This window comes from Carassius carassius, chromosome 17, assembly GCF_963082965.1.
Source record: "Carassius carassius chromosome 17, fCarCar2.1, whole genome shotgun sequence".
NCBI lineage: Eukaryota > Metazoa > Chordata > Actinopteri > Cypriniformes > Cyprinidae > Carassius > Carassius carassius.
This window is the reverse complement of record NC_081771.1, coordinates 26,523,888-26,548,803: the sequence shown is the minus strand read 5'-3', so window position 1 is coordinate 26,548,803 and position 24,916 is coordinate 26,523,888. Positions and strand designations below refer to the sequence as shown.

The 24,916-nt window shown below is 38.8% G+C and overlaps 1 protein-coding gene across 3 annotated transcripts; it reads right to left on the bottom strand.

Moving 5' to 3' along the window:
- Positions 1-579: 579 nt before the first annotated feature.
- Positions 580-23,326, bottom strand: LOC132161436 (E3 ubiquitin-protein ligase MARCHF7-like). 3 transcript variants are annotated; one of them, XM_059571493.1, is made up of 11 exons: positions 23,302-23,326; positions 13,488-13,684; positions 11,508-11,657; positions 10,991-11,147; positions 10,695-10,874; positions 6,083-7,172; positions 4,202-4,371; positions 3,587-3,690; positions 2,001-2,102; positions 1,808-1,856; positions 580-1,356 (listed from the first exon to the last, which is right to left on the bottom strand). In XM_059571493.1, exons 2-11 carry the CDS (start codon positions 13,668-13,670, stop codon positions 1,259-1,261), a joined length of 2,283 nt encoding a protein of 760 aa, XP_059427476.1. In that variant the 5' UTR covers positions 13,671-13,684; positions 23,302-23,326; the 3' UTR covers positions 580-1,258. The 3 variants fall into 3 exon arrangements, with proteins under 3 accessions (XP_059427476.1, XP_059427475.1, XP_059427474.1); XM_059571492.1 differs by lacking the exon at positions 23,302-23,326 and adding an exon at positions 16,694-16,815; XM_059571491.1 differs by lacking the exon at positions 23,302-23,326 and adding an exon at positions 16,432-16,605.
- Positions 23,327-24,916: the final 1,590 nt, after the last annotated feature.

The window sequence follows — 24,916 nt, the reverse complement described above, 5'->3', positions numbered from 1 at the left end:
AGCCTTTTTAACTAGTGAGGTAAAATGACCAGTAAAAATGTCCTGTGGGTTGTCAAAGTGAGGACATTTGTGACACTGGACCACAAAACCAGACACGTTTTTTTTTTTTTTTTTTTTTTTGAAAATCTGAGTAAACAAGCTTTCTATATGTATGGTTTGTTAGGATAGGACAACATTCGGCTGAGATACAACCATTTTAAAATCTGGAATCTGAGGGTGCAAACAAACAAAAAATGTTTTTGGATAAAACGATAATTTTGACCTATACAATGTATTGTTGGCCTATACAATGTATTGCTACAAATATACCCGTGCTACTCAAGACTGGTTTTGTGGTCCAGTCCAAAGTCACATTTGGTCCTCACAAGTGTAGTCAAAACAATTACTGCATGCACACACACCTCTAAAGCCACCAAACTGAAGAAATACCACAAATGGAAGTTAAGGAATTACGTAATGACAAAAATGAACAACATTTACTGTAAAAAAAAATATATATATATATAAAAGTCATTTCATAGCCACTTTCATGAATAGAATCATTGTTAGCTTTAACGAGACATCTGAAGGACAAAATAGATTTTTTTGAGGTACTGAAATACCTCCATTTTATTGTAATAATTCAAGCGAATTACACTTATAACGTACAACATACAAACAGACTGTGGAAAAGGTCTTCTGTAAAGAGAGTCTTGAAAGAAAAGTGACCACATTTTCTCACTCACCCATTCTCCAAAATAAAAAAAAAACAACAACAAGTGGATTAATAACATAAAACCAGGAAATTAAGGATCTTTTTTTTTAAATCATAATGATATTGAAAACAGACATCATCTCCTGTTTAAGCAGCTCTATAAATGAGTGGATGAACCTTCCTCAACTGCACCATGTTAGATTATGAATCTTCCAAGATCCTCTCTATCCCCAAACCAGCTTCAAGCATAGTTGAAGCACTCATGGTGGTCATCAGTTCACCAGATTTTTTTAACTGAATAAAGCTTTAGAGTGTTCACCAACCTGATGCAAAAAAAAAAAAAAAAAAAAAAAAAAAAAAAAAAAAAATCATAACAGGAACCAAACAGCTCCCATAAACTTTGTAATTATCTGCATATTGTGAAAGCCTTGTGATAGGCTAAGAACAGTGGTTACACTGCCAATCAGACATTGGCTAGTCACTTCAAGCAGGAGGATGCAGGTCAAGAACAGCAAGTGGGAGCAGACTGAGAAAGACTGTGCCCCCTTCATCCCTGCCAACACATTAAACCTCCTCCTCTTCATCATCATCCTCCAAGTCACAGAAGTCGATGGATGGTCTGCTGTTCTCCACCTCATCTTCATCAGATTCTGCGTATGAACCTTTGAGTCCAAACATAAAGATATGCAGAAACGTTAAAAACCAGAAGGGGAACAGGGAGAAAAAAAAAAAAAAAACCCAGATGTCACCTTATGGTGAAGAAATAAACATAAGCAAGCATTTTTAACACCAAGGAGACACTTTCTATGCATTCCACAGCCAATTATGACTCACTATGTTAGTCCAAGAAATAAAAAGATGTAAGAAATGTCATGCAAATAAATCTTAACATTTGCTTATACTTAACCTTTTTTTAAAAACTTTTTTTTAAACAAATGCAAATTTTTGCTCAAGTAATTCAAGCACCAGAACAAACATTAGGTTATCATCTATACTTACCTGTGCATTTAAAATAAGTTGATATCAAATCACATCAAGATTAATATACATTAACTGACAAGATTTAGGGGTTTTAATGATGCAGTACCAAAATAAATAGAATTCATAACATACTTTCAAGATTGTCCATGTGCTCGTGTAGAGTTCTCGCCAAGTTGAAAAACTGAGCGAGAGAGGGGAGAATGTTTTGAACGGTTTATAATGAACACTTTCATATTGAGTGACACCACACGAGTCAATGCACTGAACTTGGACATGAACTAAAGGACAATGAACCAAGCAAGAGGAAAGGATGTAGAAGTCTTACCCCAGCATCATTTACTGCACCCAGGACATCAGAAAACCTCTGCTCACACAGGTGCAGGAGCACCACCAGATACAGCCCACAGCTGATGAACTCATACTCTGACTGAGGAATCAAACACAAATATGAAACTAAAGATAACATTTAAAATATAAATTCATGTGACTGATAGATGTGACCTTAGTTGCTTAAAGTCTTTGAAAATGTTCCTTATTCTTCAGATTCAGTGTTGAGTCTGATCAACAGTGATGGGATTTTAAGCAAATACTAGTTCTGATGCATTGTTTTTCTATATGAATGTGCTAGACAGATGTGGAGCTCAAGTAAAAAAAAAAAAAAAAAAGTTTTAAAAAGAAAAAAAGAAAAACCTTTCTAGAATAGCAATTTCTCTCATTCCATGCCCCCGTGTCTCACATTTTTTTTTAATGCAAGAATGCGTTCTGTCAATGACTCTTAGTAAGTCCATTTACACCAAGACAAACGCTCAGGGTAACATAATTGAGAGTTTATATCATGCGATTATGAGAAGAAAAACAAAGCGCAAGATAAAAAGTCGCAATTAAAACTATGGTGACTTGTTGGTTTATAGTCTCAGCCTCAGATGTCACGTTGGCTAAACGTCTGATGCATATGGGACACAAAAGTGGAAACACTTCAGGAGTGTCGAAGTCATCAGATTGGTTGAACTCTACAGGATTTCCGTGAGACATGCGTGTTGCTTCCACCTGGAAACAAAGATACGGTGGAGCCAAACCCCCTCACGAAAGAAAGCCATTGTGTTTACAACTGGGATGATGAGCACTCATCAGGATCAACTAAACGCTGGATTTCCAAAAGAATGTGAAATATTGAAAGTTCGCGGCATAGAATCTTTAAAATATGTCCTGAGAGTTTTACACTGTCTGTTATTGTGGCAACATTTCCACAATGATGAACGAAACTAACTGTGATTGGCTGTTTGACATGTCGGCCAAACGGCCTCATAGGTGGGCCTTGGCCAATGAAAGCTACAATGGATTCCAGACCTTCAGTTACAGCTACTCGAGACTAGGTGGTTTATAAAAAGAGCATTTTGCCAAGCGACAGTACATAGCAGAGGAAGAATCCAACACGGATTCTTGTGCCTCTGAACTGCTGTAAACAGCATTGTTTGATAAAAGCCATAGCAAATACAAAAAGGTCTATTTGACTTCTTTTCTTTGTGAAAAGTGAGGGTAAGTGTCAGAAGTGCTGCTTTTTGGTGTGAACGGTCCTTAATTCCATGTAATAATTACATAATACAATACACACACACATAGTTAGATTATATATATCCTGTATAGGTGTTCCTGTAGCTCAATTGGGGGTTCGATTCCCCGGGAACACATGATAGGTAAAAACTGATAGCCTGAATGCACTGTAAGTTGCTTTGGATAAAAGAGTCTGCAAAATGCATAAATTTAATTTAAAATTTAATTATTTTTCTTCTGAGATTCTTTAAAAACCATAACCACACAAATTTGTGTGCAAGCAAGTATGTTCTGACCTTAAAAATAAAAGGGAAATCTAAACAATGTGCTTTATTGTATACATATTGGGTTGACACTTACCCTTTCATGAGATCTGTAGAGCTCATTGATGTCAAAGTTCTCAATGTTCAAGTGCAGTTTTTCCTTACAAAGTTCACAGGTAGTGATTGCTTCCAAGTTAGAACCTGTGTATGAAAGTGCACATGTACTCAATATGAATGAAAAATAGCTGCATTTATCTCATTAGCAAATGTAGCCCTCAAGTTATTCAACTCCAGTTTATCTGTACCTTTGTAATACCATGTTGCTCTTGGGAAATGGTAGAACTATAGTATTCTCAAAGTAAATACTTTGGTACATAATTATGCTAGTCATTCTGAGCTCTACAATGCACTGCCACAGCAGTATTCCATAATGGCCTGTAGCCTCCTTCCTCAATGTCAAAAGTTCTTCAGAAAAGTTCATAAGACAGTTAAGAAATGAGATTCTTCACAACTAGACATTTCTAAGTGCTTTTTAGCAGTCTGTTTTCACACTGTGTTATGCGTCAGTAGTCCTGAATTGCAGGAAATGAACCCCAAATCCTCCTTGTCAGATTGAAACTGAAAGCGGTTCCTTTCTCAGTGCACATCAAACAAATGAACATAATATATAAACACCTAATTTACTCCTGCCCTAAGGAAAAGACATCCATACCAGAGCTGATTTTGGAGTGGAGCCATTTCTTAATGCAGTCCTGGTGCACATATTGCAGGCTGCCGGTGCACTTGCAGGGTTCGATCAGAGGGTTGGAACTTGACTGCTCCCCCATCTGACAGATTCGGCACAGATCACCTTCCTCCTCATCAGAGTCCTCCAACAGCAGACTAAAAATAGAAAAAAGGTGTAGTTACAATCAGCAAATTAAAGTTATGAACATCGGTTCCTACTACACTAGGGGGTGCCCAATAATTCAGAATTTGGACCCATTTCTACTTGACCACAACTGAAGCAGCTAGCTCAGGATCTTTAGGATTACTAGAAACTTTCAAGCAGGTATGTAGGAGCAGGATGAAGCTAAACTTTAAACAGTTTTGGGTGAAATTTTAGTTTCAGTTCAAAGACCGTCAAACAGTTAGGATCCTCGAGTAGAGTTTCTTTTATATATTTGCACATAGCATTGCACATTTTTGGGCTTCAAAAAGTATTAATCCTATGAATTAAAAAAAAAAGATGACTGGGAACAAATGTATGAATAACTCTTTCGATCACGTTTAGATTTTTGTAACTCGCTGTATGAGGGCATCTCTGTTGCAGCCTTGCCTCAATTACAATCCGTTCCGAATGCGGAGGCGAGGCTCCTAAAAAGGGTAAAGAAATAGGATTTTATTTCGCCGGTAGTTGCAAACTTGCGCTGGCTCCATTTGTTTTAGAATTAATAAGATTTAAACTTTTGTATAGAAAATTATTAAACAACCAGGCACCCTTGTACCTCACAAACCTCTTGATACCTTTTAACCCCCCTAGAGCCATGCGCTCAGAAAACTAAACTTCTGGTAGTGCCAAGGACAATTAGTCATCAAAAAGGCGATAGGGCTTTTGCAGTAATGGCCCAGAGATAGTGGAAAATCTTTTTCAGTGTTTAAGAAACTGCTGACAGCTCACTTTGGGGTGGCAGCTTATGTTACTTAAATTATACAGTAGGTTATTTGTTATTGTTAGATTGGTCAATGTGTGTGTGATGTAGGGCTGTCACTTTTTATTCGATATTCAAATATGCATTCGAACATGACGTGAAATATCCGTAATCGAACTAGAAATAAAATATCAGTTTTTTAAAATACCATGTGCAGTGCATTTTTACCGTCTATGATTAGACCGTTTGTTTTTTTATTTTATTCTTTGCCATCTTATCCAGTAGAGGGCGCACTAGACGTATTGTAGCGTAGGCCCATAACCAAATCAAGCGAATAATAGCTAGTAGCCAGGCACGTCTGTGCGCTCCGAAAAGGTCTTCTCCACCGCGGGTAACATTGGATTAAGTGCGGCTCTCTTTTTATTTACAGATCAAGTTGATAGACTGGTGTTTCTTGCAAACAATATTAAGAACTGAATGAGGCTAGGCTATATGCCTTATCCCTGCTGCTGTTTAAGTTGTCACGGTATTGTGTGTGCCTGTTCTGAATCATTTTTTTTTTCGTTTTTCATTTAGCCTAATGTTGTGGGATATGCATAGTGGCACTTCATATAAGTTGATATTCTAAGTTGATAACTTGCGGTTTCAAACATTAAGTAAAAAAAATAATCCAGATAGTCATGTTTATGACTCACTGTTAATACATTTGTGATTGAATCTCCATTAGGCTTCGGTGATTTTTTATTTATTTTTTTATGCGCGGGGGTGGGGGATTGGACACGTAGATATTAGAATATATTGCATGATATTCAATATCCGTTCGAATTAGATTTTTTTTCAAAAGCGACAGCCCTAGTGTGATGGTGTTTTGGTTGTTTGCTTTTATGTAAAGCACTGTGGGTAACCCTTGGGGTTCTTTGAGTAATGCTATATAAAAAAATAAATAAACATAACCCTCTGACCTCTCCTGAATCTTTCGCAGTCTCTCTGGGTCTCTGGAGGGGGCAGGCTTGTCTTTCACCTGCTCATCAGTTTGACTCCTCCCATCTGCTCCCACTCCCACACCAATTATCATATTCTCAGGCATACGGAAGAGTGGGCTGGTCATCACCCTGCCCATGCCTTCGCTCCATCCTGCCAGACGGGCTCCGTCCTGCAGTAGCGACACAGAGAGACCCGAGGCTCCAGCAGAGGGTGCTGCTGTGGCACCCTCTGAGGACTCATCATCATTTTCATCATCATCTTCACAATCCGTTCCCTGGTCAGGTGTTTTATGACCATCACGGTCACCAAGAGGGAATTGGGGTGAACGATGAGGGTCCATGCGGGCGCTTTCATCACGCCCTTGCCTCCTGCGACGAGAGAACAGTGGGGTACAGCGGTTCCAGTTCAGCCAGGACAGGCCTGTCGGAGATCTGAGTGGTTCTTGTTCATGCTCTACTACATGAGCTCTTTCTTGGACGGGAGCGAGAGATGGTCCACGTCTGCGCAAGAATGAAAACGACTGAACAGGGTCAGAGTTCCTCAACTCTGCTTCCAAATTTCCTCTGCTGACTAAAGGAGGGACTTCAGAGGGTGGGGCTTCATCTGGACTGGAGTCATATGACCGAGAATCAGAGGCAGAGCTGACGGTAGAGTTTGACTCCTGACTGGAGCGTCGGGAGAAAAGCCGGGATAGTAGACGCCTGGTTGTTCGCCTGCCATCCGAGTCACCGCCATTCTGAGCAGGAAGTGGAGTGGGGGTGGGGCTAGAGGACGGTGGGCTGGAGTTACAGCCAGTAAGGGGCGTGTAAGGGGTGGAGGTCCAGGATGAGAGCTGGGATGAATCCGAGGCGGAGGTTCTGGTGGAACTAGAGCTGGAACGTGGTGTTTCAAGAGAGAACGGACCAGACTGGTAATCTGAGGTCAGCCTGTAGGAGCTGCGCTCCAGTGAAGGAAGGTAATCGGCTGAGATACGGTGACTAGATGAACCATTGTCTCTGTGGGATGAATACTGACCCTCTTTGGGTCGAGCACCTTGTGCATAGCTGGAGGTAACACGCTCCGAATGGTCTGCAGCACAAAAAGAAAGATAGCGTTACCATGATGGCCTACAATAATGCATTAGACCAGTGGTTTTGGACCAGAGACCATTACACCACAGTCTCTACTAATGAGCTGATCCGGTGTTAGATTAAAGGGATAATTCACCCAAAAATGAAAACTTAATGCTTATCTGCTTACCCCCAAGGCATCCAAGATGTAGGTAACTTTGTTTCTTCAGTACAACACAAACTGAGATTGCAGTGTATCACTCTTATAATGTACCATATTTTCCGGACTATAAGTCACACTTTTTTCATAGTTTGGCTGGTCCTACGACTTATAGTCAGGTGCGACCATAGACTGTATAAAAAAATGGACGTAGTGTCCGTGACGTCACCCGTAGACTACTGAAGAGAGTTTTTGGAAGCCTAAAGTGTGTAGAGCGGGCCTTCGCCATCTTGGCAGCGCGTCACTGCGCGACTCTCCCGGACAATCAAAAATGGGCAAAAAGGCGGGAGCTAGTTGCTGTAGCCACGCACACCTAGCGCGACGGCAGTGTCAGCAGCGGCAATCTCCCTTTCACTCAAGTGTCACGCCCTTAATTATGCAGAACTTTAAGTCTTAATATAATTTAAACGGATGAGTTATAAAAAAAAATTCACCCCCCTCACAGTTGTCATGAAGGGCAAAATGAGCTATTTAGACCAAAATCATTTTTTGAACCAGGCTGTAAACATGTTTTTTTCCTGCTGTAAAGTTGGCCTTTTAACATGGGGAGTCTATGGGACTGACTCCCTTTTGCAGCCAGCCTCAAGCGGCCAGTCGATGAATTGCAGTTTTAGTCACTTCCTTATTGGCCTCACGAGAGAGAGCGGGAGGTTGGCGCTCGGGTGCGACTCAAAATTAATTTGACATGAACCAAGAGAAAACATTACCGTCTACAGCCGCGAGAGGGCGCTCTATACTGCTCAGTGCAATTGTAGCCTACACTGAAAACATGGAGCACCCTCTCGCGGCTGTAGATGGTAATGTTTTCTCTTGGTTCTTGGTTCTAAATAAATGCGACTGATAGTCCAGTGTGACTTGTTTTTTTTCCTCGTCATGACGTATTTTTGGACTGATGCGACTTCTACTTGGGTGCGACTTATAGTCCGAAAAATACAGTAAAGTGGATAGGAATCACGGCTAAAACATACAATAAAAAAAAAAAAAAAAAAAAAAAAAAAACACATGCACAAAACCAAAAACCCTGCAGATCATGACAAAACATTGATGAGTAAAAGACAAAACAATCAATGTATCATTTTTTGTTGTCGTTTTCTTGTGTCTGTTTTAGCCATGATTCCAATCCACTTACTTTATAAGACTGATAGACTGCAATGGTTTCAGTTCTGCTGAAGAAACGGTCACCTACATCTTGGATGTCGTGGGGGTAAGCAGATAAACATCAACTTTTCTTTTTTGGGTGAACTATCCCTTTAAGGAGATTTTTAACTCCTCTCCAGGTACAGGGCTGAAAGCCACCGTAATAGGCTGAGTCCACATTAATTTGGATACATCCCAAAAAAAAAAAAAAAAAAAAAAAAAACACCATTTGTTTCAAGACGCCTCATATCACACTAGCATTTCTAAACAATTTCCAAAAAGTTGCTCGTTATAACAATGTACTATAATAATGTTAGAAGTGCCAAGATATCAGAAAAAAAAAAAAAAAGTGAATTCTGCAATAAGTTTGCAATAAAGCATTAACTTCACTTCATGTGTTCACTTCACTTTTTTTTTGTTTTACATAACGTAATATTACAATATGAACAAATTAATAAACTATAAAGTTCAAGCAAGCATTTTATTAAAGGGATAGTTCACCCAAAAATGAAAATTATGCCATTAATAACTCACCCTCATGTTGTTCCAAACCCGTAAGACCTCCATTTATCTTTGGAACACAGTTTAAGATATTTTAGATTTAGTCTGAGAGCTCTCAGTCCCTCCATTGAAACTGTGTTTACGGTACACTGTCCATGTCCAGAAAGGTAAGAAAAACATCAAAGTAGTCCTTGTGACATCAGAGGGTCAATTATAATTTTTGAAGCATCGAAAATACATTTTGGTCCAAAAATAGCAAAAACTACGACTTTATTCAGCATTGTCTTCTCTTCAGTGTCTGTTGTAAGAGAGCATTCAAAACGAAGCAGTTTGTCATATCCGGTTCACGAATGAATCATTCGATGTAACCGGATCTTTTTGAAACGGTTAGCATCTCCAATAAGCATTAATCCACAAATTACTTAAACTGTTAACTTTTTAATGTGGCTGACACTCCCTCTGAGTTAAAACAAACCAATATCTCGGAGTAATTCATGTACTCAAACAGTACACGGACTGAACTGATGTGAAGAGAGAACTGAAGATGAACACCGAGCCGAGCCAGATAATGACTCGTTCACGAGTCAAGAACCGGTTGCATCGGTTTTCGGATCACTAGTAGTTCTTTCTGACAGTTCGATTCAATAAACCGGATGAAGAAAACGGTTCACCGGTTCTGTTGCGCTCGATGTAATGGTTTCATTGGCGATGATTTCCCTTGGTTCAAGCCTTCGGTTTACCCGCGCTCATAACACTAGCACAGTATCAGTTCAGAATCAATCACCAAAAGAATCAGTTCGGTTCAGATGCTCTGTGTGTTGGTTTGCTTCAATCGGACACGTCTGAAAGAAACGGTTCTTGACTCATGAACGAGTCAGTCTATTGTTCGTTATCTGCCTCGGCTCGGTGTTCATCTTCAGTTCTCTGTTCACAGCAGTTCAGTCAGTGTACTGTTTGAGTACATGAATTACTCAGGGATATTGGTTTGTTTTAACTCCGAGGGAGTGTCAGCCACATTAAAAAAAAAAAGTTAACAGCTTAAGTCATTTGTGGATTAATGTGTATTGGAGACGCGAACCGTTTCAAACGATTCAGTTCGATTTGGTGAACTGGTTCAAAAAGATCCGGTTACATCGAATGATTCGTGCGCGAACCGGATATGACAAACTGCTTTGTTCTGAACTCTCTCACAACAGACACGAAAGAGAAGACAATGCTGAATAAAGTCATAGTTTTTGCTATTTTTGGACCAAAATGTATTTTCGATGCTTCAAAAAAAATCATAAATGACCCTCTGATGTCACATGGACTACTTTGATGTTTTTCTTACCTTTCTGGACATGGACAGTATACCGTACACACAGCTTCAATGGAGGGACTGAGAGCTCTCAGACTAAATCTAAAATATATTAAACGGTGTTCCAAAAATAAACGGAGGTCTCACGGGTTAGGAACAACATGAAGGTAAGTAATTATTGACAATTTTGCAAAATGGGGCGAACTAACCCTTTAACTTTTAATGCAATTCTTAGGCAATATACCAACATTTTTATAAAAATACTTTGAAAAAGTGTGTTGAAGATGTACAGTCATGCCTAGAACCAGTACAGAAAACGGACTACAACAGCAGGACTAGACTGGTAGTGGATGATTGTCTAAATGTGAATATGTGTGCGCACATACACCGTGAAGAGGTCAGCCCACTAGGCCGGTAACTAGAGTCCCCCAGTGAGGTCCGGCCTGAATCCCCTCTCTTCTCCAAATCTCTGCGGGCCCAAAGACCCTCTGATGGAGTTGTCAAAGATGAAGAGGATGAAGAGGATGATCTAGATAAGGGATTGATGGAGGATTTCCATGAAGAATCTAAACAAGATCAATGCGTTATTCCACCATATATCTATACAGGCACCCAATATTAACTATAGCAACAGCATTTTTACAATTAAATATTTTTGCCACTACTTGTTACTGTGACATACTTCCTAAAGTCGAGTAAGAGCTGGCAGGTTTAGATGTGGAAGGGGATGGAGAATACGCTGCTCTATTTGTGTAGGAAAGTTTTGCTCGTTTAGACTCGCTGTCTTGGGATGTGCCAAGAAGTCCACAGTAGGTTCCCGGTCTTCTCTCAGAGTCCATCTAAAATGCAAACACAGGCAGTCAGAGGTCATGCAGGTCTGTGTTGGATACTAAACGGACTCCAAGATTCATGGACTTCGTCCACGTTGCAAAGGGCCTCCAAATCAGATTTTTTGATAGTTACAGAAATATGAACGCATGTAAACATCACAACAAATGTCATCCTTAAAACACAATTATGTTGTGCTACTTTATAAAACTAGAAGAGAACTAGACATCCAATCTTATATCAATGCCGTAGCATTAGACATTTTCTCATGGTTTAAAAAATATGTTAAGCAATTAATGTAATAATTATTATTATTAATAAAACCCCATTATATAACTTGCATACACATAAAATTTATACACAATATTTACAAGTTTGACTCGATCCCCACTGGCAGATTCTGTACATTTTCGATCAAAGGAAGATGATGAAGACAGAGAGACAGGAGTAGAGTGCTTCCAGTTGGAGTGACGACTTTCAGTTGAATTGTAACCTCTTTGTGAGCTCAGCAGACGGGAGCTCTAGAACAGACAGGAAACATGAGAAATGAATAAAACCTCTGAACTTTAAAACACGTAACAGGAAGAGATGCAAGAATTATGGAGTCTTTCAACAGTTTGTTCTACATCATTAAAGAGAAACATGGGAAAATATTCAGACTTTAACAGCCAAGCACAAAGCCTCTGCAAATAGTTTTCTTCCTAAAGCATATGGGTGGTTTGCTTTGTTATCTTGAGAAATCCCCCATGGAAAACTATATACGGATGAGCTGATGGCGGCTAATGCGGTTTAATGTGCACTTCAACAATGACTAATGTAGTGATCTAGCAAAGTTCTTAGATGTGATCTTCAAAACACACTATGGGAGTCAAAAACAACTCTGGAAGTTTCAGTCATTTTATCTAGTGAGGCAGACCTTGATATGTTGACGGGATAAACTAGGGCCAGGACTCTAGTGTGCACTATAAAAAGCCCAGTGAACCAAAGCAGTGTAACATGAAGACCTTTCCAGAGCCCCAGCAGTGCTGTGGAATATGAGGTGCTAATTGAGACCGAACACTGATCTCCATAGTGCCAATCTCGTGCTTCGAGAATCTTCATGAAGTTTTACTGAATGAAGGGGTGGAGAAAACAAAATCAACTTACACAGTAATGAGAGGAAGAGAAAGAGAGAGGAAAGAAAAAAAAAAAACGTTTGTAAATATTTTGCTATATATTGGAGAGAGCCAAAAAAAAAAAACCTTAGAAACTATTAAATATATATTATTATATATTATCAATATTATTGATAAACCCCAGAGACCCAGTATAACAGAACTGCAAGGATTGCATAAAGCAATCAAACACCTAATTTTCACTAAATATGGGTAAAAACCACAAGCAAAAAATAAATAAATCAGCATCTTTTAAAAATGTTACCTTACTAAAGTCACACAGAATCTAATTCTTCTATTATATCATATACATGTCTATAAACAAAAAAACTAGCCAAATAGTAAATCTCAATCTGGGGGAAAAAAACAAAACAACAACCTTTTGGTGTGGGTTAAACGTTTTAAATATTACAAAAATGATATAACCTTTATAAAAACCGACAAATGTATAAAAACAGAAACAATAATACATAAGTGACTGTAAAATATGCATTTGAGTGCAAGAGCAGCATTCTGAGATTTGCTACTAGCTACTTTTTTGCTTGACCATCTGGCAATCCTGATATTGGGCAAAAAGCCAGCCTACACAATAATTGGTACAAAAATAATCAGAATTTTTTTCCAGGTGTTTTCTGACCATTTTGTCAAGCTCTCATTAATATTTTTTCATTCAAAACCACATTATAATTAATATATTCTTGTAATAAAAATTACAGTATTTGATTAAGCTCAAATAACAAATCTTTTATTATTTTTCATGATTGTATCATTACTGGCTGAAATTACATTTTTCTAATATATGCGTGTTTTAAATTATTGTGAGTAGACAACCCTATCTGCACATTATTGTATTTTGCAATGTTTTTCAAACTGTGTATCCAAATTTTGCCTTAAGTTTCTTTTAGAACTAATGGCTTCATACAGACACATAATCGATCCTTGGTTCTTAGGGATACACATCATTGCCCCACATGCTTTCATTTCTAAAAGAAAGAGTAAAAAAAAAGTTATTTTCTGCGGTAATCAATATTAAACCACAGATGTTGTCGACAGAACTACAAAACCTGTACTGAACCCGAAACACTCCTTTAACTGAAGATGCTGAAGATTTACTGATGGTAGTCCTCTACCGAGAGAGACTTAAGCTGCACTAGCTGTGGAGTGTGGACTACAGAAATTAATGCGTCACTGTAATACCTGATAGTCTGAGTCTAATTTGACAGACGCTTCTCTGCTAAAGCAATCTCTTCCCAAGACGCTCCCTCTGCCATAGAGCCGACTAGCACTGAGCGCTGAAGATGAGGAGGAGAGGGAGGATGGCGATGACAGTGAGGAAGAGCTGGAGACAGCAAACGGAAACCGCCGAGACTTCGAATCCATCTCTAAACTGCACCCTGAGAGACAGAAAGACACACGTTACATTCGCACACCCATGACAGCAGTCACAGCAAAATTCCATTTAAAAACAGGACTGCTAATGAGATGTTTCAGGCGTGTCTTTAGTCAAGCATTACAAGTTGCCTCCAGCAGTATGATGTTTTAGAGACACTGTTCACCAAAAGAATGAAAGATTGTCTCATGTACTCACCATCGCATTGTTCCAATTTATGACTTACTTCCTTACTGCTTCAGACGCCATTCATCATAATAACATGTTAAAGAACTATTAGCATATTATTAAAGGTTTATTTCATGCAGCAATGAACATTCGTTCATCATTTACTCACACGAATTATGCTCCCAAAGCCTGTAAGCCTTCTGTTCACCTTTGATATATTATTAAAATATATTTTTAATATTCTCTCAGCAGTTTTTGCCCAAACCTCTCAAAGTCCATGCAACCAAAATTTGTATGCTTCAAAAAAAGTAAACCATACAAATAGCTTACAGCACTTTAATATCTTTATTTGAGGAACAGATTTTAATTTAGGCTTTTATTTACATATATACACATTGATCAACACTTTGAGCACACGTCAGATATGGTAAACAATAAACAAGCTCAAACATTTTTGGTTTTCAAATGTGAAAACCAATCAAATTTGTTCTTGTGCATCACACAAGCAAGCTACTGTGGTTGAGCTTCAGTTTACTGTATTTGATGTGCATGAAGCAATGTCTAGAAGTAAAAAAAACTAAATTCTGTCTGTTCTTCAAAATGTTTGGGTCTTTTCATAAGACTTCCACCGCTCAATTAATTTGGATTAGTTCTACAATCTCTATGTACTTTATTAAGTGAGCATATTTTGGTTGCAGGCTTTAAAATGGATGGATAACAATTATGTATCCATTATAAATAATTTAATCATTTATATTCCAAAGTCTTATGGGTTTAATGACATGGTGGTGAGTAAATGACGGCATTTAAATTTTGGGGTGAATGATCCCATTTAAAGAAGCTTTATCCTCCTGCGTTTCGTAGAAGAAAAAGTCATGGGTCCACATCATGAGGGTGAGTAAAGGTCTACTTTTTTCAATGACTTAACCTTCAAAATACTACAAGTATAAATGAAATGGCAAAAATGTGAATCTGAACTTTTTTTAATGCCATCAAGAGTAGAGATACACTGAAGAAACACAAAAACAAAACAGGTTATCAGTCTACTGGCCTAGCGTCTTAAATGCCTGACATTACCAATAATAGGTAAACCTTGGCAAACAAAAGCCACTGGCACCGACACACAGACAATATGGACAACCTCAACCTGTCGGTTTTATATCATAACACACTTTCCTCCACTCAGTAAACATCTTCCTACAGCACCCTTCATCAAGCCCTCTAGAAATACCCACCCCTCTACAGCGGAGTATCAAAATAGCACCTTCCTGCAATGAAAGCTCTCTGCTGTATGTCAAGCTTTTTCCAAATCACATTTGCCAATGAGAACACTGCTAAACTTAACCTGAAGGCACCAAAGCACTGCTTCAGTCACGTGTCAAGACAGAAAAAGTGCAAGTGAGAGAGGGGCTATTGCCTGTACTTGAAATACATGCTAGTCTAGATACAGAATGTTGTTGAGAACACATACATACATATATACATATATATATATATATATAGCAGGCCTTAAAGTTTTTAGACACTTAAAGCAACAATTTTATTGCATCATAACATATATGAAGTGGCTTGCTCCATCTCTTGCACCATTTTAAACTTTCTTCTGAATATCTGTGCTGCTCTTTTCCATACAAGTGAGAAAAAAAAAAGCAGCACAAACTAACAACTTCTGCATTATTGCTCCAAAATATATGACAGCTTTGTTTGAGGATGAAACCAAAATATGCCATGGCCACTATTCACATGCATTTTATGAAAATGAAAGGTGAAGACAGGCTAGTGAACGGTTTGACACAAGAAAGAAACAAGGGTTTCGAAAGACGTGACTGAGGAAATAAGAGTGCCTTTTCTTTCAGGGTATTTTTCATAGCTAAACATTTGCAAAGGTACAAAAGGTGAATGACAAGCAAGCAGAATGCGAAATACATTAACATCAGGGCGTGTATGTAACAAGAAGCAGAACAAAAACACCTGTGTGAAACCCTGTGGCTTTGTTTGCCGATTATGCAACCAGTGCTGGAACATTTTGTTAAACCCAGGCTTGTAGACTCAACAAAAATCACACAAAACAGCACACTGATAAAATGAGACATTTTAAATTAATGCCTCTATGTAGCTTCCTAATCTTAAATGGGTTTAGCACATGTGCTCTTCCTTGATCCATGTGCATCTGTTAGTACTTCAAATATTTTAAGTGTAAAATGGTGCAAATTTTGACTATTTTGAAGTAGATTCGAGATTACATTTATGGTCCAAATTTTTGATAATAACAAATGACCTAATAAATGTCTCTCTGGCCTCCAGGCCACAACGTCGTTCAAGTCCTCCTTGTTGAACTTGACAGGACACAAACAGCAAAATTTCGATTGTAAACCACAGCTGATGCACGAGACGGGTGAAATGTCAGTGATTTGCATTAGCTCAGCATAGCTCTCGGGTTACAAGCACATTCAAAAACAAATGGCTCACAGAGGAAGTAAACACGCAGTATTTATCCTGTACAAAAGCTTTTGCTATAATAAATCAGACGGATTTAACTCAATGCATTCAAAAAAGGCCATGTTCATGACACGCGCCACTGACCCGTTAAACTAGACGCTCTAGGTTGCATGTGATCCCAGGAGTCAGTCGCATTAATAAACCAGCACTCTGCCAGATGTCTAGGCCTTGTTTTTTTTTTAACCAGGACACTTCGTTTCTACAACAAGAATAAAGTTCGCTGGGTAACAGAATGCAATTAAATCGTAAGCGTTTATATTAACACTTAGCAAATGCTACCCGTTAAAACGCAACCATTTCGGCGTGTTAAAATGCTCCGATCGGCATCACTTCCGTGCGAACTCACCTCTGATTTTCCGTCTCTCTGCTTTTAATATTAATGGCGTCCGTGTGTTGATATAGGGAGGATCACGTGGTACAAAGTGTAATCGGACACCCGCATGAAACGTGTGCGTTGCTCACGGCGGCTGATTGTCAGCTGCTCCAGCCAATGAATGACAGTGTTGCGAGATACGCCCCGCCCTCTTTTGGCTTTAACATTTACTATGCTGCAGGTAAAATACATAGATACTGTCCATGGTAAATTATAGGTTGATAAAATTAGGTGCCTCTCGAACATCTCCACTGGTTCTATCCAGCAAGTTAGCATTTACAGATGATGGCAAATATTGAAAGACTGACTAGCCTGAAACCGTTTACATTTATTTTTACGTTTTAGTTAACTCTTATCACGTTTTGGTTAATAAGGTGTATTCTTTTTATAATTTTTTAAATTACATCTAAACTTACATCAAAACGGATACTACATATATATATATATATATATATATATATATATATATATATGGGTCATTCCTGTTATACAGTGACTTTTATGTCCCAATGATTTAACCATATTTTTTCTAAAATGAGTCACATATTTATAAGATATGGCTTAAATTGTATATTTAGGTCTTCTTTATCACTTAAACAGGGATAATATAAATTATAAATACTATTTTTTTATTTTACACACCTTTTCATTGACATATGCATTCAATTTTATTATGTCCTCAGTGCAAAGTAATCAACTTTCACAAGAAATATAAACCATAAAATGATAAAATGCATAATAAAATGCAGGTGGCATACAAAGTCAGTAATGTGAAATAAGTTCTTGTAGTCTTGTAGCATTCAAATGTAAGTAAAAGTGAAATATCAACCCAGTAAATAAAACACTAAACTGAACAATTTGAACAAAATGGCATTGGTGATTTATTGTGGTTTTCATAGCTGCTTTTACGGCTATTTGTTTAATTCTCCAGTAGAGGGCGGCATAATGCATCTGATACAGTAATAACCGCACTGTCTCACTTGTGTTTGCTCACAGCCACATGGCATTTGTTCTATCACTGTGGTAATTAAAATATTGCGAAGTGTGATTATAAGACATTAATTTGAACAGCGCAAACAAAAAACGTTGCTTTACGAGTTACAATGTCTTAAAATACACTAACTATATTCATAAAGCTATTTGATTAACAACGGCAAACACTTTGTCATTATGCACACAAGCTTAGAAAGAAGAAAAAATCAATTTCTGAGTCTGGGAAGACTGATAGCTGATACAAAATGCGTTTTCAATAGCATCCATTTTTGGATTGAACAGTTAAATTAATTAAACAGCAGGCTTTTTCACTTTATTTCTTGGGAATATTCAATTAATTCTTTATAATTGGGTCATTGATCATAGCCAGAGATAAGCTACTTAAGAACTACTTTATTTAATAACTGGTTTACTTTACAGAAGTCCACCACTGTGTACTCAAATCCAGTTTTAAAAGAGCAGGATGAGAGGAAAGATCTTTAAAACAAATATAAAAGATCACTGCCACATGACCTGATGTACACATATGGAAGAGGGTTTTATTAGAGACAGATTTTACCCTGGCCTAACAGAGGAAGCGCTCTCGTTCACTCTTAATCCTTACATGGTGACAAAGGCCCTATAATGAAGAGGTCACCATAAGAACAAAGACGGAACACAAGCCCCACCCCCACCAGTGTTTGCCTTGTCTGTCTGCTGTCATGTTCCGCCTCCCACCAGTGGATGACTGGATTAAGGAAGGGTTCTGAGGTTTATGTTTGCAAAAGAGGAAGGGAGCACTGTACATTGGAGCCCGGCATTGAAATCTCATATTTTTTTCAGAGCAAGGACACAAGTTTCAACTCCCTGCTTGAGTTTTTGGTACTTTTAATCATAGCACAAAAGTTGAAAGGGGCTGATTCAGACTGCGTCATGCTTCTATATTAGGAAACGGAGTCTGCAGTCACCAAATAAAACGTTCACAGCTGAGTTTCTTTTTTTACTGATAAGAAAAAAACAACAGTGAAGCGATCGAAGTCAGCAGCTTCAGACAAGGCTGAAAGAATGTCTGGCCTCTTTCTCCACAGACATGTAATCACAAAGGAATGCCTGCAGACCGCTCTGCTTTTCCACCAGCCTCCGTTCGATCGTCTCTAGTCGCTTTCCCACGCCTTCCCCTGGTCTCCAACCTCTTGCTTTTTCTCCCTGGCCAAGGTTCACAGCACATGAACGCACCTCAGAGGGTCATGCTTTAACAAAAAACACAATGTCACTTCAGTCAGCAAAGCAATGCACAGACCCCAAAATAGAATCGGTCGTGAGAATAAGTTTGTCTGCCCTCCCATTCATGTGATTGTCGTTACTCACACACACTTCCCCAAACATCTGACAAGAGAGTCACTCTCTTCTGAGCATCTGTTTAGTGCATTTTCCATCTGAAATGTCAGTCTGTGAAATTAGCATGAGGTTTCAGCTACTTTTGTTTGCTTTACGTGATTGCAATTGGGATAATCAAGAAGTGTCGCAATCCAAAACGAGCAAAAACACATGGTGTAGTTTACTTTCGTTTTGAAGATCATGGACGTTAATCCAGCACAAGTGCATAATGTGGTGTGTTCCAGCTAATTGTCTCTTGATTAATGCAACATTTCTGCGTAAACATTCCTCCTTTTCCTTTTTTCTCTCTTTGTCGAGTGCCTGGGAGAGTATAGAGAGCGGACAGGAAAAAACTACCTGGTAGATGTTTATTATTTTCCAGTCCTCCAGGTGTATAGTGACTGCTGTGATTATCCGTGCTCCACCCAAAACCACCCTGTTGAGTGGGGATGGATGGCTCATGGGGGATAAAAACACACTCGAACACACACTCTTGCATGTTGCTGGGGTGTTGAGACGTAGCTATTATCATGGTGTTGCTGATGGCCTAGTTTCGATCAAACAAAAAGGAGGTTCCTCTGAATGTCTGACCCTGCTTGCCGCCTAGAGCACAGACAGCAGTGAGGCGGAATGACTAATTAAAGCAGACGCTGTTTTTGCATAAATCAAGGTTTGATTCGGACTGACAGTTGGCTTGAAAATTTAAATAGATTTCCTGAGAAGGGAAAGGGAGAACAAATGCAAGCGTTCAGTTGGCATTATGCAATTTGGCGTTAGACAGACAGGAAAGGGGAGGTCCGCAGGAAGGTGTTTTGAAATTAGATCATTAAAGAGTTTGTAGAAGGTGAAGAAGACTGGGGAATGCTTACAGCTTTGTCCCTTCGTTTGGGATTTTCAGATGTCTGTCTTTAAGGCGCACAACAAAAGCCAAGCTATCGTTTTTCAAGTGATCTATCGCCGCACTGCTCCTTTGCACATTCTGAATTGATTCAATAACATCCCTGTTTTCTATGCCCTTGGTACCGATGCTCGTGGCCATAAATAGCTTCCATATGACATTCATAACAGTGCATATATATATGCGCGATAAAGCACCATGCTAGCATCGTTCCATTGTTCCAGTTGAGCAGAATGTAATTGAGAACAGCGAGTCAAGGCCAGGGAGAATCATTTATGCACACTCCTTTAATTTCAGAATAATTCTTACAACTGTTGTTTAAGGCATCATTTTTTAAAGGGAATTTATGTAAAATATTTCCATTAGCGCCTTGCACTGAAGGCAGTATGATCATTTAAATAGTCACCCAAAAGGGTTATTAAATAATATTATCTTTACAAATGGAAGCGGGCACAGTCGCTGAAAGCTAATCTAGGGAAATTGATCAGCCGCACATGGTGTCCTCTGTTTTTCCTTCCTTCCATCCATGAAAATGTACCTCTGTCTTTTTTTTTTCCTCAGGATGGATGTTGCAGGGTTGCTTGACAGATCCTATTTTACCGATCTTGGTGAATGCTCAATCTTCCCCCCACCCTTTATTAATCCTCCTAATGTTTTCTCTCCTCCTCCGGCGGCTGATGCACTCTTTGATATATCATTTCTGAAGGGAGCGAGGGAAAATGTCAATTACGACTGTTAAATGTGAACATTTAACTACTGTATGGATGTTGGAACCGCTGCTGTAGTTTTATCAGAGGGCTGATGCGTAGAAGAGAACGAAAAGCGGATAATTTTCTCGGTTTATTGGTCGGGTTAAGTTGAACCCTGCTTCCAAAAAAGGGAGCTACTCTCAAATAAAATCTAAAAAGTACCATTTTCCCCTCCAAACAGTGCTTTAATGATAAAATGATGTATTTTCTCTCCTAAACGGAGGAATTAAAAGCTTCTTTGTGCTGTTCTCTCCAGCCTGACTCAGACCTGTTAGGAATGATTGCATCTCTATGAGAAGATACTCCATTTTAAAGCCATGACTGGATTCGTTTTTTTCCCTCACATTAATGACCCCTTACTGGAAATGAGTGTGTGTGGGGAAGAGAGAGATGGAGAGAGCGAGCGAGAGAACAAGGGCTGATGTCAGTGGTCTGTCACCCCTCATGTGGTTATCCCCCGTGGGTCTGCCACTCCATCACTTCCTATCTGTTTACCTCATCGCCGCCATATTAAGACTTTCCCCACATAGAAATGATGCACCTACAGTAAACAACGAAAAAAATTAGGTTAGCATCTGTTCGCATTCCTTTGCAGAAACATTACATCCATAGGTCAAAGGTCAGCGCATGTGCAGACATTATGATAATGATGCTATACGCACTAATAATCATGACTGGTGTGCAAAAGTAATAGAAAATATTTTTTGGCTGACACTGAAACTGCATTTTGCATTATTTATTTATTTTTTCATGATAAAAATATGTGGCTTCTTGTTTCCCTTTACAATGCAGGTTATTCTGTTGCAGCTGTCAACTGCACCTGTCACAAAAGTGATTATCTTGACATATTCGTTGTTCTGAGCGACTAATGCAGGGAATATTCCACATGGGATAGAGACAGGAAAAACCTTCTTCAATCCTAAATAAATTTTCCACCAATATATAGACTCTTGAGTTATTTTCTTAAGGAGATTGAAGCGTTTCATTTGAATCACACACTTACATCAGCAAGGTCAGACTAACATTCAACCAGTCAATTTAAACCACGTAATGTTGCAGTTTCTGATAAATTTACCAGCTAACTACAGAGTAATTTGTTTTCATTTTATATCCTAGTAATGAATGATGTAATAATCTGTAACCTGCTAAGCTCCACTGTAACATTAATGTTCATTTCAAAAGCTAAGATTACAGTTTTTATGTCTTCTAAATATAACTAAACACTTTCCCCGTGTTAAAACTGCTCTCTCTCTATATATATGCTTAATCATTGAGTAGGTAGAAGAGACAGCCTCTTCCCTTAGTTAAATATAAAAATGGTTTTCATTGCTGACTCACATACAGGTGTGTGTGTATATATCACACCAGACAGCCTGTATTTTAACTCGACTATGAACCATAATCAAGCAGCCCGCTCTCTCATTTGGAGTCGGATATATTAAGAATTTATGGCTGTATAAATTATGTAAACATTTAAAGGTCATCTTTTATTTATGGATACAAACAGCGGCGCTGACAGAGGAACAAACAGCTTGAATACCTAACAGAAACATTTCTGGTCGCATCGGTGTTCGAAGCGATTCTAGTCTAATTATCAGATTCTGACGTGAGCGTCAGTTCCTGCAAAGTCAGTCGGGAAAAAAATGCTCTTTACTCTTTTAAAACGGGCTAATAAGGCAAAGTGAATAAACTATTGTCTCTTTTGCACCGATTTGCTCTTTGCCTTGCGATTTTATGCAAGACTAAATGAGAGGATCGCAATTCAATTATTCCAGAAAGCAAAACCTTAAGGCCACCAAATTGCGTAAAGACACTATTTGAGTCTCTTGGAGAAAAATTTGTGTCATTGGGAATTAAACGCTTTTGTGGCGCAGGAAGGTTAGTGTTGTTAATGTTATTAGGGAATGTGGTGTTTGTTGATGATAGAGAGAAAGAGAGAGGGGTGTGAGAAAGAAAAGAGGAGGGAAAAAAATCAATAGCTGCAAGCACAGCTCCAACTCTAGATGGACATCTCCTCTGTCTTTATGCACCCTAATAGAAAAATAACAATTAAATCCAAATCACCACATTAATTTGGTATCCATCAGTCTTGGGGGAGATCATCTTTACCAGTTATTATTCGCTAGGTTATTATATCTTCCAATCAACCCTCTTAAGAAAAAAAAAAAAAAAAAACAGTCCAATGGAAGAGACAGGCTGTGTTCCCTCCACTTCCCCCCTCCCCCTGCAGGCTTGCATTGCACTCATTGTACTTGTGCTTATTATGTTTCAAATGACCGAGGTACGGCTGACATTCTGGCTGCATGCAGAGAGGCCCAGCCTTCGTTAATGACGCAGTTCATAGTCCTAAGAGCTTCAGCTCCTCAACCACCCACCCACGCCCCAACCCCCAACACACACACACACACACGAACACACTTGAACACACAGGCTCTAATGAAGAACCACCAACACAATTAGAAACCCCGGTGTGCCTCTGCTGGAAGAGGGGAGGAGGTTATACACATAGTCACTCAAAGGGAGGAATATTGCCATCATGTGTGCACACACACACACAAATATACACACAATTACGGTTTTCTTACTGTGGCCGGGGTGGTCTGATGATCACAGATAAACATGTACCATATGCACACATGTTCAGATGCACGTCTTGCACACCATCGTCTCATCTTGTCCTCCCACTCTCCGGAGCGCTGATCCCTGGAGGTCTGCCTGCCTGTCCGTGTCCCTCCATAAGCATCCCTTTTCACCAGGCTTCATCTCTACAGGTGAGGAGGGGGTCAGAAAGGATCAATGAACGCATGCATAAATTGGTAAATGAATGTGTGTGTCCTCTGTACACTCTGATGTTTCCAAAAAGACCAGTAGAGTGGTTCTCCTTTGAACAATTTCAAATTTAGTTTCATTACATGCACATTAAAATGACAGCAGCGGTATTCAGCAGTAAAGTCACAAACGGTCTGCAATTATAATCAGGATTAGCTCATCAGTTGTAGTTACATGACTATAACACTAGTACTTTCTGACAACAGTGAGATTTAATTATTAAAATGTAAATAATTTAAATAAATAAGTAATTTAAATAAATGTTAAACTGAAATAAGATAAAATCTTTTTTTTCGGGTAGTTGTCAAAAAAAACATTTCTCATTTTATTTTTTAGTTTAACTATGTACTTTAACAACTACAACTGAAATAAAAATGAATAAAAGCTAAATAAATGCATATAAAAAAACTAAACCTACAAAAAAAATCTCAGATGAATCTAAAAGGAAAATGTAAAACATAATTTAATCTAAATATTATAGTAAAAACAGGTTCTATTAAACCAAAATTACTCTACTTTTATTGTAGTGAAACTTACTAGGAGAAACCAAAACTAGCCACAAAAAAAACGTATATAGCAAATATATATTTAAATAAAACAATTATTATATTAAACATTTTTATTAAAATATTTTAATGAAAATTAAGCACGCACAAAAACATACATATTATATATTAGCATACATATCTTGTCTCAGTGAGAAAAGCAGCTTTCCACATCACACAAAGTAAAACCTCAACACACACAAGTCTCACATAATCTGAAGCGTGAAGCTAAACTCTGAAGAGTTGCCCCACTCTTGCTCCTCTCTCTCCCTCGTTCTACCCCCCTCTCCCACTAAGGAGTGGCAGTGTGTCCCTCCTCGCCCCCCTTGTTGTTGTTTTCTTGCTCAATGAAATAATCTCCCACCCCCTTCATCCCTCACCCCCCCGGCCCAGTCTAGGTCAGAGGGCCCCCCTCAGCCTGTTGCTGATTGTGAGTGCAGCGGCAGGGAGAAAAAGCACACAATTAGGCACAGATGGCTGTCTGCCTCGTGGTGCTCAACTCGGCTCCTGCTGCAAAGGGCCATTCTGCCGCCTCTCACTTTGCCCGCAAGTGTAATTTAAATGAGAGATCAATGAGCGTCATACTAAAAGTAACAGTTCCAATTATTCTGCCTTTTATTTTCTGTTCCTCCTGAGCGTCGCGGGGGCAGATCCTCTTTTTCTCTTTTCACCGTGAAACGACATCATGGCTCAAATGATGCCACTATCTTTTGGATTACGGAAATTTTGTTGTCAAATCGGAATGTTATCACCTTGTCTCACTCCCCTGATGATCTGAGGGGAAATAGGGTCAGATTAGCCGGGTTAATCCATAATCCCTGAATTT